The sequence below is a fragment of the Macaca mulatta genome, chromosome 1, assembly GCF_049350105.2.
Source record: "Macaca mulatta isolate MMU2019108-1 chromosome 1, T2T-MMU8v2.0, whole genome shotgun sequence".
Taxonomy (NCBI): domain Eukaryota; kingdom Metazoa; phylum Chordata; class Mammalia; order Primates; family Cercopithecidae; genus Macaca; species Macaca mulatta.
The window spans coordinates 207678454-207697925 of record NC_133406.1 but is presented as its reverse complement, the minus strand read 5'-3'; the positions used below and the strand labels follow the sequence as shown (position 1 = coordinate 207697925).

The following is a 19472-nucleotide window of genomic DNA, read 5'->3' as shown; positions in this document are numbered from 1 at the left end:
GGGGAAACTGAGGCTGTGAGAAGCAATGAGGCCAGCATCCTGTGACTGTTTATTGCCTGTTGCCCACTGAAGGTCCTGCCCAGAGGCACTCTGGAATGTTCTGTGAAGAATTGTTTGTCATGACCTTCTTGAGACCCCACAGTGGGTTGGTGGCCAAGCTGGGGCACAAATCTGGGTTTCCAACAGTGTCTCCAGGCCCCAGGATGACCTCCAGAGGCCCGGTGCATTCCTAAGGCTCTGCTGCAGCTTCTGCTGACAGAGCAGGGTCAGCCTGAAATCACCCCAGGCCTCATGACACAGAGTCACTGTACAGTGGGGACTCCACCCGGCCCTTCCAGTCCCAGAGTGCTGGACTGACCCTGGCAGTCCCCACTGGACAGATGGGAAGGCTGGGGGTCCAGAAAAGCATGCAGTTTACCCAAAGTCACACAGTGAGTTAGTGGTGGGATCAGAACCCATGTCCTTCTCAGGTCAGTGGAAAGATTTGTTTGTTTGTTTGTTTGTTTATTTCCCAAACCATGGTAGCCAGAGACTGCAGAGTTTGGCCCTACCTTTCAGAGTCCATATCCCATAGCCTGAGCTTAAGGGGAGATGATACCAGGGCTGGGCCACCTCTGGAGGGCTTCGAGGGGACATGCTCAGGATTGACTCCTAGGCAATAGGCTTATTCATCCATTCATTCATTGTAGAGACAGGGTATCACTCTGTCATCCAGGCTGGAGTGCAGTGGCATGATCATGGCCTACTGCAACCTCAAACTCCTGGACTCAGGCGATCCTCCCATCTGTCTGAGTCTCCAGAGTAGCTGGGACTACAGGCATGTGCCACCACACCTAGCTATATTCAATTATTATTATTATTATTATTATTATTATTATTTTATTTTATTTTATTTTATTTTTGTAGAGAAGACATCTTTCTGTATTGACCAGGCTGGTCTCAAACTCCTGGGCTCAAGCCATCATCTCGTCTTGGCCTCTGAAGAGGCTGGGACTACAAGTGCGTGTCACCACACCAGGGTTGGGCGTTTTTAATAAGGGGAGAGGAAAAAGAGACTGAGCACATTCCCCAGCCCTTCAGGACGCCGGGGCCGCGAAGCGGGGGAGGTTTCCGCGGATCCCTGAACCCGCCTCAACTTCCACCCAAAGTGGCAAGGGAGAAATGGCCCCATCCTTAACCCAGGGACCAGCCCAAATCCTTACCGCCAGTCACGATGGGGTGGGTCCCACCCCATTTAACTTCACGGACGCCCCACCATCTTCCCCACCCTGACCGTTCTCACTCCAGGTTTGGCTCCTTGAAGCCCGGTTTCCGGGCACACCTGAGGCCCCGCCCCTCTTCCCCAGCTAGCCCCACCCCTCGAATCCCTGCCCTCATCTCTGTCGGTCCCGCCCCTGCGCCCGGGCCAGGCTCACCTTGGTCTCCGCCAGTTGTCGCTTGAGCAGCTGCAGCGCCTCAGTGTGCTCCCGCTCGCTGTCTTGAAGGGCCTGAAGTTGTTCCTTCAGCTCCCTCTGAAACACACACACGGCTGGGATGGGGGCGGGGGCCGCGCCTGGCCCAGGCTTTCATCCCTGACCACTGCCAGGCGCTGAGGGTTAGCCTGGCCTCTGTCCCCACCTCCAACCCTTGCCTCCCGTCACAGTTCAACCACCAGCAAGTCCTGTAGAGTCTGTCTCCTAAATACCTCCAGAATCCGTCCCTATCTTTCACCCGCATCTTTGCAACAGCCTCCTCCTCTCTGGCTAACCTAGAGGCTTCTGTGACAATCAACCTCCACATACACACTCTCCGGCTCCCCACACTTGGCCCTGGATCCCCGCTTAGAATTAAGGCAGGGGTCTCCAACCCCCAGACCACAGATGGGTATCGGTCGGCAGCTTGTTAGGAACCTGGCTGCACAGCAGGAGCTGGGTGGTGGTGGGGAGGGGCAAACCTTCATCTGTATTTACAGCCGCTCCCCATCGCTGGCATTACCACCTGACTCCACCTGCTGTCGGATCAGTGGTAGCATTAGATTCTCATAGGAGTGTGAACTGCACATGGGAGGGATCTAGGTTGCCTGCTCCTTATGAGAATCTAATGCCTGATGATCACTCACTGTCTCCTGTCACCCCCAGATGGGACTGTCTAGCTGCGGAAAAACAAGCTCAGGGCTCCCACTGATTCTACATCATGGTGAGTTGTGTAATTATTTCATTATATATTACAATGAAATAATAGTAGAAATAAAGTGCACAATAAATGTAATGTGCTTGAATCATCCCAAAACCATCACCCTACCCCCACCACCCACGGTTTGTGGAAAAATTGTCTTCCATGAAGCTGGTCCCTGGTGCTAAAAAGGTTGAGGACTGCTGCTCTAAGGAACCAAAGCTGCACCAGTCCAATGCTACAGACTAGCTGCCAACATTCTCTGAAGGCTACAGTGGGCTGGGCGCTGTTCTTAGCTCTTTGCTTGTATTAATTCACTTGGGCCTCTCAGTAACCCTAAGGGAGGCACGATTATTATCTCCATCTTCTGATGGAGAAAAAGATATAGAGAGGTCAAGAAACTGGCCCCACAGCCTACAGATAAGCATGTAACGGTAAAGAAGGAATGGGAACCCGGGCAGCCTGGTTGTGGAGACCATGATCTTGATGCCTGGTGACACGTTTTCTACCATGATGACTCCTGCGATGACTAACAACAAATCCACGACACACAAGATATCAGAATTTTAAATAAAAGCATGATCAGCATCACTGATTTTTCCTTTGTCGCAGGTTCCAGTGTGGCTCAGCAGAGCACTGTTAGTGATCCTGGCCTTGTTTGAAATGTTGAATTTTGTTCATCATGGGTTTTTTGCATTTATTTTGATTTAAGAAACACTGCATTAAATACTATTCATCTCGATTGCTGAGTTTGGGGCACCTTCTGATCCCACCTCTGTCTCCAACACCTTCCCCCGTTACTCCCAACCAGCCAGTGGCCTTCCTCCTGTGCCTCTACCATCTTGAGCTCATTCCAACCTTCAACCTATGCCCTAGGACTATTCCCTCTGGCTGGTGGCCTCCACTCTCAAGAGTTTCTCATGGTGACTCCTTTGTACCATTCACTTAACTCAGCTTCTACCTCCTTGAAGAGTCTTGCCTGACGACCCCACGTACACTGGCACCTCCTCATACCCTGTCACGCATCTGGATTCACGGTCTTCCTTGCACCTTCTGCTGTCTGAATGTATTTGACTGTGTCTTTACTGCCTGTCTCCTCACTAGAATGTGAGTTTCATGAGAGTAGTAGGAATCTTGTCTGGCTTGTTCCCTGCCTTATGCCCAGGGACTCAGTGATTATTCGTCAAGTGATAAAAGGGGTGTGGAGGTGAGTGCTGCCCAGCACAGGGTCCAGCTGTCTGCAGGCATTGAGAATCTCGCCCATTGTATTATCGCCAGTTGTTTTCCTGTCTGTCTCTCCTCCGTCCCGTATTGGCCCATGAGTCCTCCAGGTCGGCTCCTATTGCTCCCTCTCCATATACCTCGCACCCAGCAGCAGCCTGGCACTGAGACGGGACTCAAGGATGCTTGCTGCATGAATAGAATTCCTGGAAATGGCCTCTGAGTTCCCCAGGCAGCCTGGGCTGTGAGCAGTGCCAGGAAGGCTGACTTACCTGTTCACATCCACCTCCCTCCCACTCATTCAGCTTGTCAGACCAGGGAGGGCCTCGGTAAATGTCTAGTTCAATTAATTTTACAGACTAGGCAGCAACGTGGGAAAATGTTCATGATGACATGCTGATGGAAGAATGCAGAAAACAAAATTATCTTTGAATACTATTGATCATTCACTTAACAAATATTTCTTGGGCAACTATTATGTACCAGGCACTGTTGAGGCACTGGGATATGGCAAAGGACAAGACAGACACAGTCCTTGACCACAGAGACTAGTCTAGTGGGGACGACAGACAACAAACAAGGAAAATAATAACGGAGTGAGGTTACCAATATGGTGTGTCCTCCAGAGAAAATAAAGCAGTGTGAGATGAAGGGGACTTTAGGTAGGGTGGCCAGGGAAGGCTTCTCTGAGGAGGTGACAGCAGAAGGATGAGGAAGAGCCAGCCATGGAAATGGGGGTAAGATAGAAAAAAATAAGCTGCTCTTTTTGAGAGCCCATGCAGATGCAATGGTTGGAACTCTGGCAGCCATCTTAGGCCATGAGGCAACTGTAAAGACTGAAGTCACAAGCTGAAACCAGAAGAGTAGAAGGAAGAAGGAGCCTGAGTCCCTGATGACTACGGGGCTGCCACACCATTGGTTTACCCAGTGACATGCTAGGAAGCTGGCTGTCTCAGAAAAACTTTTTTTTTTTAAGCCCCAACAGTGCCAATTTCCATGATGTGAATGCTCCCACTCAAGTGGATTTCAAGTTATCAGTGTGAAGTAGTAGTTGGACTCGGCATTGGGATGAGATGCACACAATCAGCTCTCAGGAGCCAGTGCAACCCGCTGCAGCACACCCTACCTGGAGTCCTTTCCTAGAGACTTGTCTTACATGAGAGAGAAATGCACCCCATCTGACTGCAGCTACTTCAGCCAGGGCTCTGTTACTAACAGCTGAAAGTCATTCCTAACATTCATATGCAGCTTGAGCAGATGCATTCCTTGGAGCAGAGGAATCTTGCTTGACTAAGAGAGTAGAAAGACTGCTCCTCAGGTGCCCCTGACAGCCTTGGGCTGTCCAGCCTGGGACACAGTGTGGCTGACAGGCAGATGTGGAGGAGATGGGCCGAGTGCTACAATTCTTCCCCTGGAGGTCCCCGTGGGTCCACAGAAGACCCAGCCACCCAGGCAGCTCTTCAGGATTTCTAAGAAACTGCCTTGGAGTCTAGTTCCTCACATTGCTCAGGGCACTCGAGAAACCTGGACGAATTCCTCCCTGATTTCGGAGTCAGGGAATAAGGACAGCGGGCTTCCTCCTTCCTTCTGGATCCTGGGAGAATCGGAACACTCATTTGCCCATTCCACAAACATGTGGCGAGACCTTGGGCCCCGCATGGTGCTGTGTCAGGGATGGGGACAGGGATAAGGGAGGAGTCCCAAACCTGATGCCACGAGGTGTGCATGTGTTGGGGTGACAGTCAGGGACACAGACACTTACATCACGGGGAATGCTGCGATCGTGTTAGGAGATCCCAAACTTGCTCCTCTCCCTATATTCCCCATCTCAGTGAAGGGCCCCCCTCCCCCAACTCCATCCCAGCCAGAAACCTCGGAGTGAGAGTCATCCTGAGTCCTACCGCCTCCAGGCCAATCCAGTGACCAGGTTTGCTCTGGAATTTGTTCTCTCCTCTCTCTGTGTGCCGCCTCTGGTTCAGTTTTCACCACTTCTTTTCTGGGCTGTGGCCCCAGGCTCCTCCCTGCCTCTAGCTCTCCTGCTGCTCCAAGTGCCCTGCATAGCAGCTGCAGTGATTGTTCTAAAGGGCAGATCTATAAATGCTTTCCCCTCTCACTCTCCCCATTGTGCCAGTCCGCAGATTTCCACATTGTCTGAGAAGAAAGGCACAAAGCCTTAGGGTGACATTCAAGGCTCTTCACTGCTGGCCCCAACCTTTTCTTCTCCAGTCCTAGCTCTTGGTCCAGATGTGTGCTGTCCAATACGACACTTGTGGCTATTTAAATTGCAATTAATTAAAATGAAATAAAATGGAAAATTCAGTTCCTCGGTTGCACTGGTCACATTTCAAGTGCTTGCCAGCCACATGGGCTGCTGTATCAGACAGTGCAGACACAGAACTGCCCATTCTCCCAGAGAGTTCTAGCGGACGGTACTGCTCCAGACACACTAAGCAGCTCACACGGCTCTCCAGGCCTTTACACATCTCTCAAGACCCAGAGCAAATGTCACCTCCCCTGGGAGTCCATATCTCAAACTCTGTGTGCACAGTGTCCCACACTTGTATCCTGATGGCACATACTGCATTTTAATTGCAAGATTACCTGTCAATCTCCCCTACTAGGCTGGGCACAGTGGCTCACACCTGTAATCCCAACACTTTGGGAGGCTGAGGCAGGTGGATCACCTGAGGTCAGAAGTTCAAAACCAGCCTGACCAACATGGCAAAACCCCGTCTCTACTAAAAATACAAAAATTAGCCGGGCATGGTGGTGGGTGCCTGTAATCCTGGCTACTTGGGAGGCTGAGGTGAGAAAAATCGCTTTAACTGAGGTGGAAGTTGCAGTGAGCCAAGATCATGCCACTGCACTCCAGCCTGGGCGACAGAGCCCAGTCTCTAAAAAAAAAAAAAAAAAAAAAATCCCCTACTAGATTGTACACTCCAGCCTGGGTGACAGAGCAAGACTCCATCTTTAAAAACAGAAACAAAAAATTATCCCCTACTAGACTGTGGGCTCTTGAGGGCAGGGACTGTGGAAAGGGGAGATTTTCACAATCTCAGTACCTAGGACAGGGCCACACACCGCTGGCCTCGCTGAGTCTTCAGGATGTTCCTGCCCAGGGATGAGGCTAGGCTGGGTCAGAGCTCACCTCTGAAAGGGTGGGAGGGGAGAGAAGGCCCCCAGCAGGCAGAGTTCCCTGGGTGGGCTAGGTGCAGAGCCTGAGGGAACATCTAACCTAGGAAAACTAAACCCTAGAGTCCAGACGGCAGGACTTAGAAGGCTGCCTGAGCTGTGTCACCCCTCCCCCTCCAACATGTCTCCTTCCTCGGTTAGAAAAATGGCTCTACCACCCATTAGGCTGTGTGAACCTGGGATGTCACCTAACCTCTCTGTGCCCCAGTGCCTTGTCTGAAAAATGGGGATAATCATATCTCCTAGGGTTGGGAGGGTAAAATGAGACAATGGTAAGAAGTGTTCAGCCTCACAGGGCACAGAGCCTGGCACACCCTGGGTGCTCGGGAGACAGAGCGGTCACTGTGTCCCGTATGCGGCTTCCTAGTCGCTTCTTTGTGTTTTCATCCCTCACTGTGTCCAGGTGGCCCCTCCTTCCCTTCTCAGATGGCCAGAGCAGGAAGAGGCTGCAGGGACCATCTGGTCCAACCCCTTGGATTGCCAGGACAGGAAACACAGGCCCAAGGGAAGGGACCGACTGGCCCACGGCCACACACAGCTTGACAGAGGAGAACAAACTGGAAATTTTACTCCAGCAGAGAGGTCACACAGGAAACTGGAGCCTGATAAACTCCCAAGTGATAGAGCTTAACCCTGAGGAAGGACACCCGGTAACCACAAAGATGCAGGACCAGAGGGACTGGAGGCGGCTGTGGTTTGGGTTTTAATTTCACAGGCATCTTGTCGACCTAATTCTCACAACAATTCATAAGGTTAGTAGTGTCTTTATTGCACCCATCTCACAGAGGGGGAAATTGAGGGTCAGTGAGGTTAGGCAGTTGCCTAAGTTCACACAGCTAGTAAGGGCAGAGGGGAGGCTCTCAGTGGCTCCAAAAATCCATGTTCAAAATCTCTTGGCCTCCCTACCTCCCATGCAAGTCAATGCAGCAAAAATTTCTGAGTACCCAGTGAGTGTCAGGCTTTGTGCTGGCCGCTCCAGGGAAGGGTCTATACATGGTCCTTGAAGAATTTGCAGTTAGTTGAGGAGGAAGGAGCAAGAAACTTGAATAGGTAAAATACAAAGAAGAACAGGATAAACATGGAGGGCCTGCTAGGATCCAGTACAGCTGACAACACCTGGCTGTGCTCACGGCGCCCTCCCTCCACCTTGGTTTCCAAATCTGTAAAGTAAGGTTTTTTTTTTTTTTTTTTTTTTTAGACAGAATCTTGCTCTGTCACCCAGGCTGGAGTGTAGTGGTGCGATCTTGGCTCACTGCAACCTCTGCCTCCCAGGTTCAAGTGATTCTCCTGCTTCAGCCTCCTGAGTAGCTGGGATTATAGGTGCCCGCCACAATGCCCGGCTAATTTTTGTAGGTTTGTATTTCTAGTAGAGATAGGGTTTCACCATGTTGGCCAGGCTGGTCTTGAACTGACCTCAAGTGATCCGCCTACCTTGGCCTCCCAAAGTGCTGGGATTACAGGCATCAGCCATGGCGCCGGGCCTCAAATCTGTTAAGTAAGGCCTAACAGTACCTGCTCCATAGGCTTACTCTGTGAATGAAATGACTGACATGACGTACAAGGTGAGCTCAATCAATACTAGTTGTCATTATCATCATAGTAACTATATGTAAAGTTGAGACTCAGAACTAGGGGAGCTTCAAGGAAGGAGTTTATTTCTGATGGAAGGACAAAGGAAGATGGATGGCCAGGGTTCCTTCAAGTCTCCAGGATGGGCCAGGGCATTGCAGGTGGGGAGAACAGGTTGGGTAGGGGCCCACCCTTACATGTGCAGGAAGTGGGGGTGGTTGGAGATGGCTGCAGCCAGGCATGTGACAGGTGGGTGGAGTCACAAGCTGGAAAGGCCAGTTGGGGCTAGCTAGGGTAGGGGTGGATACTGGAGGAGGCCTTGAATGTCAGCCTGGGAGAGTTGGATTCCACAGGGCCCCATCAGAGCGGGGGCGGGCAGGGCAGGATGAGGTGACTGTGGAGGACACACCTCAGAGGGTGGGGCTGTGGAGTCTGCGCAGCCCTGAGCACACAGTTATGCAAATATGCCAGTTTGAGGCTCTGGGGCTCTTAATTGGTATGAAGAAGCCAGGACTGGGGCAACAGAGGAGTTGGGGGGCACAGAGAGGCAGGGCTCAAATGTTCCCAAGGCCAGATCTCTCCTGCTGTGAGGCCATCCCTCCCTCTGGCCCGGGGGACAAAGCAGCTGTGGAAAGCCATCTCGGCTCTGGCTTCAGGGCCTCTTCATCAGAAAAGCCTGTGTTCAAATCCTGACTGCATGACTTTTGCTCAGGGCTCACCTCCACAAGCTTTCACAGTGTTGTGATGAAGGCTAAGTGAGATGGCTCCTATGACATGGTCCAGCATGGTGCTGCACACAGTAGGTGCTCAAGCCTCTCCTCTTCTCCATGCCTGGGTACTGCTCTCTTTCCCTCTCTGACCCAAGGATGCCAGAAACCTGACCGTGACAAACTTGAACTTGCCTCTCTCTTTCCTACCCCAGCCCCAGTCTTTCATCTATACCTAGAACCGGATGCTCCTGGTCCTCCCAACAGACTGGAATTCTTCTATATCTTCAAGCCCCGACCCTCCCTGTGCAATTCCGAGCCACACAATCTCTGGCAACATCTGGCCACTCCCTGCTTCTAGGGTCTCCCACCAGCTCCCCTGGCACACTGCCCCAGAGTGCTTGGTCCATAATACAGACCTGGCCGGGCTGCACTTGCCTGCTCACATCTGTTTCTGGTTTCCTAGCATGTTAAAGATCAAGCTTAGTGGGTGCATGCATATGCGTGTGTGAGCTTGTGTGCGCATGCATGTGTATATGCGTACTTGTGTGTGTGCATGTGTGTGCATGTGTGTGTACATTCAAGCATTCAAAGCCCTTCCTGTGCTGGTCAAGCCTCACTTTTCCATTCTTACCTCCTCCTGCCACACCCTCCCCTCCAGCTACAACGAACTACCTGAATGTGTGCTCACCTCCATGCCTGTCCCTGGTCACACTCAGATAACCTGAGTTCAAGTTCCAGCTTCAGGGACACTTAGTGGTTTTCTGACCTTAGGCACAGTTTCTTTCTTTTTTTTTTTTCCCTAATTAAAAAAAAATTTTTTTTAGAGATAAGGGCTCACTCTGTCACCTAGGCTGAAGTGCAGTGGTGCAATCATAGCTCACTATAGCCTCAAACTCCTGGGGCTCAAGTAATCCTCCTGCCTCAGCCCCCCAAGTACCTAGCACTACAGGCATGCACCATGCCTGGATAATGTTTAAAAATTTATTGTAGAGATGGGGTCTCTCTGTGTTGCTCAGGATGGTCTCGAACTCCCAGCTCCTGGCTTCAAGTGTTCCTCGCACCTTGGCTTCCCAAGAGCTGGGATTAGAAGCATAAACCACTGTGCTTGGCCTCTTTTTTTTTTTTTTTTTTTTTTTGAGACGGAGTCTCACGCTGTTGCCCAGGCTGGAGTGCAGTGGCGCTGTCTTGGCTCACTGCAAGCTCCGCCTCCCGGGTTCCCGCCATTCTCCTGCCTCAGCCTCCTGAGTAGCTGGGACTACAGGCGCCCGCCACCGCGCCCGGCTAATTTTTTGTATTTTTAGTAGAGACGGGGTTTCACTGTGGTCTCGATCTCCTGACCTTGTGATCCGCCCGCCTCGGCCTCCCAAAGTGCTGGGATTACAGGCTTGAGCCAGGCCTCTTTTTTTTAAAAAAAAAAAAATTATTGAGGTAAAATATACATATATAACTTATCATTTAACCATTTTTAAGTATACAATTCAGAGGCAGTAAATACATTTATATTCTTTACCCTCCTTTCTTCCTCCCACTTCTTCTCCTTTCTCTCTTTCCAGGCCCTTAGGCACAGTTTCTGTTTTTCCTTTTTTTTTTTTTTTTGAGACAGGGTCTCACTCTGTCACCCAGGCTGGCTGGAGTGCAGTGGCATGATCACAGCTCACTGCAGCTTCAACCTCCTGGGCTCAGGCGATCCTCCCACCTCAGCCTCCAGAACAGCTGGGACTACAGGTGCATGAAACCATGCCCGGCTAATTTTTTTGCATTTTTTGTAGAGATAGGGTTTTGCCTTGTTGCCCAGGTTGGTCTCGAACTTCTGGACTCAAGCAATCCTCCTGCCTTGACCTCTCAAAGTACTGGAATTACAGGTGTGAGCTACTGTGCCCAGCCAGGCACCGTTTCTGAGCCTCAGTTTCTCCATTTGTAAAATGGGGCATGAGATCCATCTCATAGGGTTACTGTTAGAATTAAATGAGAGGTAGGCTGGGGGAGGGAGAGAGAAGGGGCGTGGGCCTGCTTGTCAAAGCCTTGAATCCGATCCCTGGAATGCTCTGCACCAGGCTGTGCATGTTTTTATTCCCTCTGTCCATAACATCTTTCTTTCTGCTCCCTGGCCTGAAGCACTCAGCACATCTTTTAGGATTCAGCTCAACAGAGCAAGCCTCAGTTACAGCAACCTACCAGTTCATGGGCCTATCTCTCGGGGCCACACAGGGCCAGGTCTTGTGTAGCTCTCTCCTGGGCCCAACACAGGGCTGGCCCGCTGTAGCCATGGCATATATACTGGCTAAAGAAATTATGTGTATGTGTGTGTGTGTATATATATACATGTATATATGTGTGTATATATACATATATGTATATATATACACGTGTATATATATACACACACATATATATGCACACACATATGTATATGTATTTTTTTTTGAGATGGAGTCTTGCTCTGTCACCCAGGCTGGAGTGTAGTGGCACGATCTCGGCTCACGGCAACCCCTGCCTCCCGGGTTCAAGTGATTCTTGTGCCTCAGCCTCCCAAGTAGCTGGGAATACAGGCATATGCCACCATGCCCAGCTAATTTTTTTTTTTGTATTTTTAGTAGAGATGGGGGTTTCATCATGTTGGCCAGGCTGATCTTAAACTCAGGTGATCCACCTGCCTTGGCCTCCCAAAGTGCTGGGATTACAGGCGTGGGCCACTGCGCCCAGCCCAGAAATTATTAAGTGAATCCCTGAATCCAAGACAGAACTCACCTCCAAATCTTCCTCATCCACTCTGAGTGTTCAAGCAAAGATGGAGGTTAGGAAGGTAAATGGTACTGAGGAAACAACACTGGACTGACAGTCAGGAGAGCTGAGCTCTGGTCTAACCCTGGGCAAGCCAGTTTCCCCATCTGCAAAATGGGGAGAGTGTCAACTCTTTGATGGTTTCTCAGGTTCCTCCCCATTTGGGTGCTCCCTGGGACAGTTGGCATGTTGGGAAGGAGGGTGAATTCTGAGTCAGAAAGACCAGTTTGAATCTCAGCTCTTCCTCCTACTTGCAGTGTGATCTTGGGAAAGTTACTGAATCTCTCAGTCTCAGTTTCTTCATCTGTGAGATGGTACTGATCTCAGTCCCACTCAGGGAGTAGGGAAAGAAAAAAATCCTTGTGAGGATCAAATGCCCATAAGAAAGCCCCTGGCCCACAGTAAGTGCCCCATAACTTACTTTGTGCTGAGTAGCCGGGAATACAGGCATATGCCACCATGCCCAGCCAGCTTTGCCCTCACAGAGGCTGCTGTTGGCAGAGAAATCCTGCCCTCTCCTTGGAAAAGTAACAGCAGAGCCACTTCCCCAGAACACAGACAACCCAGCTGCCTTCCTTTCTATGCTACAAAATAAAGTACCTCTGAATCTGTCATTTCTTTGGATATTTAGCAACTCTTTCTCTCTCTTTCCACATAAAGCAGGAGGGCTAGTTCTTACTTCCATTTCTCAGATTGGGTAAAAGAGTGTCACCCCCTCTCCTGGAAGAAACCAGAGCCGGGATTTGAACCTAGCCCCCAGCCCCACTCCCTCCTTGGGTGGCTGTCTTGGTGTCACTGGATCACCATACCCTGCCTGCCAGGGCTTGCGCCCAAGGCTGATCCACTGCTGTCTTCTCTGGCATGAAGGAAGCCTTGGGAAGGGCTCCAACGGTCACATGAGGCTTGGAGGGGGCGGCTGAGACTGAATTGGATGCCCTCTCTGGGGGTTAGGAACCTGAGATGGCCAGAGAGCCGGATGCCACGCCTGGTCTGACCAAGATGACGTCCCAACCACCTGCCCTCGGGGCGTCAGCTGGGACAGATGGCCTGGCCCTGTCAATACAGGACAAGCAGGGTGGCTGGGAGACAATTACCCAACCCTCAGAGGCAGCTCAGGGATGATATGTGGCCTAGTCAGATTGGCTTCAAATCCTGGCCCTGCCATTTACCAGCTGGGTGACCAAATGAGTCACTTAATTCCTCTGAGTTTGTTACTTCATCGGTAAAAGAAATAGATAACAGTACCCATCCCACAGGGTGCTATGAAGATTAAATGAGGTAATGCAAGAAAAGCTCTTAGTGCAGTCCCAGGCATTCAGACTGGGCTCAATGAATATTGGCTGAGAAGCCCTGAACTCTTTGGAAATGGGCTCCCTCCCTCCACTTTGCTCAGTGGTCCAGGTACTCAGCAGTGGAGGTGGGGAGGAAGACGCCAACACACACACACACACGCACACACACGCATATGCACACACACGTGCACACATGTACACACATGCATACACACATGCATGCACGCATACACACACACAGGTTACACAAAAATCCTTAGAACTATATAGTAATTCCTGCCATGTTTCATGGGGTATGATTATGGGGGGGACTTTTACATTATATAGCTCTGCTTCTTATGTTAATTTTATAATGAACAAAGATATTTAAAAATAGTTTCGGGGTACCTACTGTGCCAGGCACGGTACTAGGCACTTCTGATAAAGGATTCCTAACCCTTACAACATCCTTCCCAGGAATGTCATATCCTTATGTTATAGATGAACCTTAGGGAAGGAGCCTTAGAGAAGCAAAGTAACGTGACCAAGGACACACAGCATGTCAGGTCTGACCCCTGTGATGGAATCTGGAGTACAAAGCAATTGTGCTTAGTAGGTCAGGGAAGGCTTCACAGAGGAGGTGATATTTGACCTGAAGTTTTAAAGTTGAGTAGGACTTCTCTAGGTCAGGTTTCTCAACTAGAGGTGATTTTGACTCTAGGAGACATTTGTCAATGCTTGGAGATGGTTTTGATTGTCACAACTTGGGAGGTGGGTGGAATTTGCTACTGGCATCTAGTGGGTAGAGACCAGGGATGCTGCCAGACTTCCTATAACACACAAGATGGCCCTGCACAACAGTTATCTAGCCCCAAATGTCAACAGTGCCAAGGACGATGTAACCTACTATAGCTGTCATTTATTGAGTGCTGTTAGGTACTAAGCTTTTATAAACATCATCTTGTTTAATCCTAATATAATTACTTCCATGCTATCCATGAAGGACCCAAGGCTCAGAGATGGTAAATAATCTTACCAAAGTCACACAGTAAATGGTGGAGCCAGGATTGAGATTACCTGAGTACAAAGCAGGGCTCTTAATTTCTCTGCTCTGATGCCTCAAGGATTTACAATAAATGTAAAAGCTCCAGGCCAACTGCTAGGTAGAGTGTTAGGAGACTCTGGCTGAGTACAGGCCCAGCCTCCTCTGGCTTCGAGGCCTTGGGCAAGTCCCCTTCCTCCCTCTCCCTCTCTTGTTTCCCCATCTGTCAAGTGGGCGTGGCACCAGATGATCTGCATGACCCTGCCGGCTCTGAGTCTGTAATTCTGCAGGAGAAGGGCCCCAGCTCCATCAGCTGCTGGGAGAGAAGGGGATGTGAGGGTGGGTTCAGCCTTATTTCTGCTGCATAAATAGCTAATAAGCCTTCCCCATATGGAGGGAGAGGCAGGTGGGGGTGGAGGGTGCCTTGAATCTCACCCAGCAGCACATCCTCTCCAGAGGGGAGGCAGATTTCTCTGCCACCCAATTGCCAAGCCCGGAGGACACACCAAAGCAAGGCCTCCTTCTTGGGCCAGAGAGGAGAGTCTGGGCATTCACTCAGCTGGGCACATGAGCTCTCACAGGTAGAAAGAGAAAAGGTGGGCTATATGTTATTCCAGCCCGTACTGTGTGCCTTTGAACCTCAAATAGCAGGGTAATCCCAGGTCAGCCTCACAAAAGTCCTGGTAGGAAGGAGGCATCTGGACCCCATTGTACAGACAGAGCATCAGCGTTTACATGGAGTGACTCATCAAGGGGCACACAGTGCCCACGGCAGGTTTGGAACTCAAGTGTGTCCAACCCCAGGACAGTGTGCTAGAGAGTAAGCAAGCGGCACTCCTGTTTTACTTTTCACCCAATAATGAAGCATTTCAATAGTATTTGTAGGTAATACATGTTCAATTTCTCCTGTGTCCCCCAGGTCATGGGATAGAGTACAGAAGCCCAACATACAGTAATCTGGATTCCCTGGTTTGCAGACAGGAGAACCAAGCCTCTGAAGCAGAGGCTAGAAAGTCAGACAGGGAGGGGAGAGATCAGAGAAGAGGGATCTGGGTCAGGCTGTGCCCTCTAGCCCTGGCTCTCTCACTGTCTGGAAGTGTAGCCTTGGGCAAGTCACATCACTTTTACAGGCCTCACTTTCCACTCCTACATGATGAAGAGGTTGGACAGATGGTTTCAGACAGAGTCCCTTCAAACTCTTCCTGCTTATGTGACTCCGCAGACAAGGAGATGGACAGCAGCAGCGCCTAGCATGATGGCTCTGGGGGTGGAGGGCCAAGCCTTGTGCAGGCTCCCAGAGGCCCAGGCTCTTGCTCACCCTCTGATGGGGTCTTCATCCTCAGACAGCTAGACTGGAAGGGAGTCAGTTGTAGTTTCGAGATAAAAGGGACAGGGAGGGGGCGATGGTGAACATGGGCCATTTCTCCTGAGGCCCATGGGCATCTGCTGGGTGCAGGCCTACTCAAAGACTGGTGTGTGAAGGGATTGGGAGCCCATACAATACAGGGGAAAGTAGTTATTTAGTTTCTGTTTGAGTATCTCGAGGCCAGAGAGCTCATTACCTCCCAAGTTAGCCCGCTCCATTTTCATAAAATGTTTGAGCCAAAAACTTTCTGCTTCCAAATGCTCCATAGTCTGGTCCAGCTTACGCCAGCGTTGGTCATTCTTTCATTCATTCATTTGGTCTTTCTTGGTGTGTACTGTGGACCAGGTCTTGCACCAGGCTTTGTGGCCATGGATAGGAGAAACAAGATACTGTCTCTGGCCTTGGAGAACTATGTGCTCCACTAGTATCCCAAAGCCAGGAACATGGGACTGCCGGATTTCAGTGATTTAGCTTGAAAAAAGAATTCCAGGCCCAAATAAGCTTGGGAACCATTTTATTAAACACAGTAAAATAGATTTATTTGCAACAAGACTTCTCTAAGCTTTTAATATGCAAATGCATACTGAAAATTCTCCAAGGGGGTGGGTATAAAAAATATACTACATTTCCCATACTTATTAATAGAGAGCATTTGGGGAAATGCAGTTCTAATGCTTTTTATTTTTTATTTTTTATTTTTTTAACCAGTGGAGCTTGGAGAAGCCTTCACAGAGAGGACATTGGAAGAAACCAGGGTTCTTCCCTTAAAAGTTGAGTAGGAGTTTGTCAGTGAAGACAGGAAGTCTTAAGGGGAACCGATTAGAGTTCTTTGCCAACTATGCTCAGGTCCCTCTGCATGTACCATTTCGCTTAGTCTTCAGAGGTCCTGATGTGGGGGACAGAGCCAAAGAGGTCATCAAAAACCCATAGAGACTCCTAGAGTCTAGGGTCTAGACCCTCCCTTCTTGAATCACCGTACATCTGGGCCTTATTCTCCAAATCTTTACTTTTCAAGTCCTGGCCCCACTCAATCTGGCCTCTACTCTGGCTTAAATCTAAACTTGTTGTAGAGTATCTGGAGCTGATCTCAGTTTTAACCCCTCATACGTCTTGGTCTAACCCTCGGCACTCAAACCTGCCCTCTCAAGCAGTTTGGCACCCTATCTTATACCCCTCTATTGAGTTTCACCCTCACCTGTCCAGCACATTCTAGCCCCTGTACTCCCCTTAGTCCTGATGCACATCTGATCCAGTCTCCGGCCCCACAGAACCCCCAGCCTGCCAGAGCTCAGCTACCCGATTTAGTACAGACCCATCTTCGCGGCCTCGCCCTCAGTCTGACAGCGGCCCTGCCTTTCCCCAGCTCTGATTCCACTTCGTTCACAACCCTGCCCCAGCCCAGTATCTGGTCCAGTTCTGATGTCACTCGTTTCCGCCGTCCCATCCGCGTCCTCGACTTCCTAACCACGGACCAGCCCCTACTCCAGGTCTGTCTCAGATCCCGCCCGGTACGGACTGCCCAAGGCCCCGCCCCCACGGCCCCGCCCCGCGGCGGCCCCGCCCCTCCCTGCTCCGTGTTACTCCTGATAGGGCCCTGACCCTGCCGGCGGCCCCGCCCCGGGGCCATTCTGACTGGGTCTGGCCCGCAGTCCAGCCCTGACCCCACCCCCGGCCCGACCCCACCTCCAGCCCGGCCCCGCCCCTGCCCCAGGCCGGCCGAGCAGCGCACCTGCAGCTCCTCGAAGGCGTCGTCGATGCCGGTGACCTGGTGCTGCTCGTGCAGCGCGGGTTCGTCGCAGAAGAAGCAGAGCAGCGCGCGGTCCGTGAGGCAGAAGAGCTTGACCTTGTCGTGCGCCTGGCAGGGTCGCGCGGCGCGGCGCGCATTGAGGATGGCGTCCAGCGGGAAGGCGCTGTAGCGCTCCACGATGTTGGCCAGCTTGAGGCTGGGCGCCAGCGCGGGCTCGGCGAACGTGCGGCGGCACTCGGGGCAGTCGCGGGCGCCCTGCGCCTCCTGCCGCACCCAGTGCTCGGTGATGCAGCGGCGGCAGAAGTAGTGCTCGCAGCCCAGGCTCACCGGGTCCTGGTAGATGCTCAGGCAGATGGAGCACAGCAGCTCGTCCTTGAGGCTGCACGCCATGGCGCCGGGGGCGGCAGAGAGGGGGGCCCGAGGGGCAGGGGGGCGGCTGAGAGAGTGCGGCGCTGTTGGAGGCAGCACCGAGGGCTGGGCGCGGGGACGAGGCCCGCACAGGCAGGGGTAGGAGCTACTGGAGAAGGGAGGGGGTGCTGTCCGGAAGGAGGGTAACGCGAGGAAGGGGTGCGCGGCTGAGACTCCCTGGGACGCCAGCCCGGGAGTGCGGTCTAGAGGTAGTGGGGAGCTCAAGTCAATGGACGCTGGGAGGAGGCCGTGAGCGGCTGAGGGACGGAGATCTTGGCGGGGAGGTTCTAGGGGGCGGGGCAGTCCTAAGGGATAGGAGCTGGGAGAAGGGGATCCCGGAGAGGGGTGGATCCCTTGAAGGGGTCGAAATCCCGGGGTGGGGGCTTTGGGGGGAGGGCGAGAAGCTAGGGATGGGGAATCCTGGGGGAGGGGGCAGCCAGGCCGAGCCGTACATTGGCTGTGACCGGCAGAGAAGAGGAGGGGTGCCGGCCCGCTCAGCTGCCGGATCCCGGCCCCAAACCCTGGCCCAGCGCGGACCCTTACCCCCGCGGGCTTAGCAGCCACCGCTTCGGTCCAGCGCAGCCTCTCAACCCGGAACCAGCCGAATCTGAGCTGCCGGTGGCCGCGGCTACCTCCCCGCCCCCGTAGGCGGGACCCAAGCAACTCCGCCCCCGCAGCGGGCGGGGGAGGGGAGGGGCCGCCAGCCAGTTGACCTCCGCCCCGCCCCCACCATCCTCCAGCTCCCCAGCTGTTCCTTGGGGTGTGTACTTGGAACTGCATCCAGGTCTCGCTTAGGGTCCCCGCGGCGAGGCGGAGCAGGGACAGCAGCTAATTTGAGAGCACGACAAATAAACAAGGAGCATCTTTCTGGATCATTGATTTGAAGATGTAGAAAAAAATCATATTTTGTATTAAAATGAACAAGAATATGTTTGGAATACAATTTCTGCATAAAATATAAAGATAAAACTCTTGAAATGCCCCGCTTGCTTAGAGCAAGTTCAAGGACCTCACACTCCTAAGCCCTGGGGTTCCATTTCCTCTTCACTTTCTTAAGGAGTGCTTGGGGAGAAGTTTGGAAAGCCCTGGCTAACATCTGGCCCCGGAGGCTGCTCCATTGGCAAACAATTCTGGAGTGCTGTGTGTGTGTGTGTGTGTGTGTGTGTGTGTAAGGGGTGAGGGGTGGTGCAGGAGAGAGGGAGGAAAAGTAATAGGAAAATTTGTCTTGTGTGCCAGATGGAGAGGGGATAAGGGATTTCTAGGCAGAGGAGACAGCCTGTGCAAAAGCATAGAGGCGTGAAAGGGGAGAGCGAAGTGAAGGAAGTGCAAGTAATTCTGTACCGTCGGGGGTGGGGTGGAGAAGGGGCCTGGGTGGGCTGGAGGGCATTTTGGGTCATGGTAAAGCATTTCTTGAAGGCATCGGGCTTTCAGGCAAGGGAATGACCTGGTCCGATTGGGTTTCAGGAAGTCTCGGAGATATTCATGATACCATCTGCAAGGTGAAGAAGACAGGGAGCTTTTCCGATGTGTCTGTGCATGCACAGCACTCAGCACACAGTAAAGGTGTGTAGCTGAATAACCGCATCAACGCCACGGGTTGCAGGAGAAGGAAAGACTGGGCACCCCTGAGGTGCTGTTGTCATCGTGCCTGCAGGAGGCAAGACCCGAACTGGGGCCCCAACAGTGGGTAAGGAGAGAAGGCTAGAGTATTGCAGGTACACACACGGTGACATTTGGTGATGGCTGGATACGGGGGTGAGGGAAATGAGGCATTGAGAGTGGCTACCAGTTTCTGCCTCCTCCAGAAATATCTTCATTGGTGTTAAACTTTATTGAGGTACAGTTGATGAAAAAGCTCTCAGTTTAGTTCTCTAGACACTTTCTCCATCACACCCTCATCTGGCCCAGAATCTCCATCATTGCCAGAAAAATAGTTGGTTCATGCAACAGCAATTACTCGACTTTTTCTTATAGGCAGAGCCCTGATTTTGTTCAGGTGGCCCCTTCCCCATGT

General features: G+C 51.7%; 1 protein-coding gene and 1 long non-coding RNA gene across 6 annotated transcripts in view; one reads left to right on the top strand and one right to left on the bottom strand.

Annotated features, from left to right (window-relative positions):
• Positions 1-5695, top strand: part of LOC114673130 (uncharacterized) — a 39365-nt gene extending 33670 nt beyond the window's left edge. For all 3 annotated transcript variants that reach the window (XR_013404309.1, XR_013404310.1, XR_013404308.1), the window contains 3 exons: positions 907-999; positions 2118-2175; positions 2764-5695. This is a non-coding gene — a long non-coding RNA (uncharacterized LOC114673130). The remainder of the gene's footprint in view (positions 1-906; positions 1000-2117; positions 2176-2763) is intronic.
• TRIM62 (tripartite motif containing 62) overlaps positions 1-18067 on the bottom strand; it is a 35570-nt gene extending 17503 nt beyond the window's left edge. Inside the window, exons 1-3 of one of the 3 annotated variants that reach the window (XM_077990779.1) lie at positions 18002-18067; positions 17033-17502; positions 1416-1511 (exon numbers count right to left, since the gene is read on the bottom strand). In XM_077990779.1, the coding sequence (XP_077846905.1) occupies positions 1416-1511; positions 17033-17440 (504 nt within the window). In that variant the 5' untranslated portion in view covers positions 17441-17502; positions 18002-18067. 3 annotated transcript variants of the gene reach the window in all.
• Positions 18068-19472: the final 1405 nt, after the last annotated feature.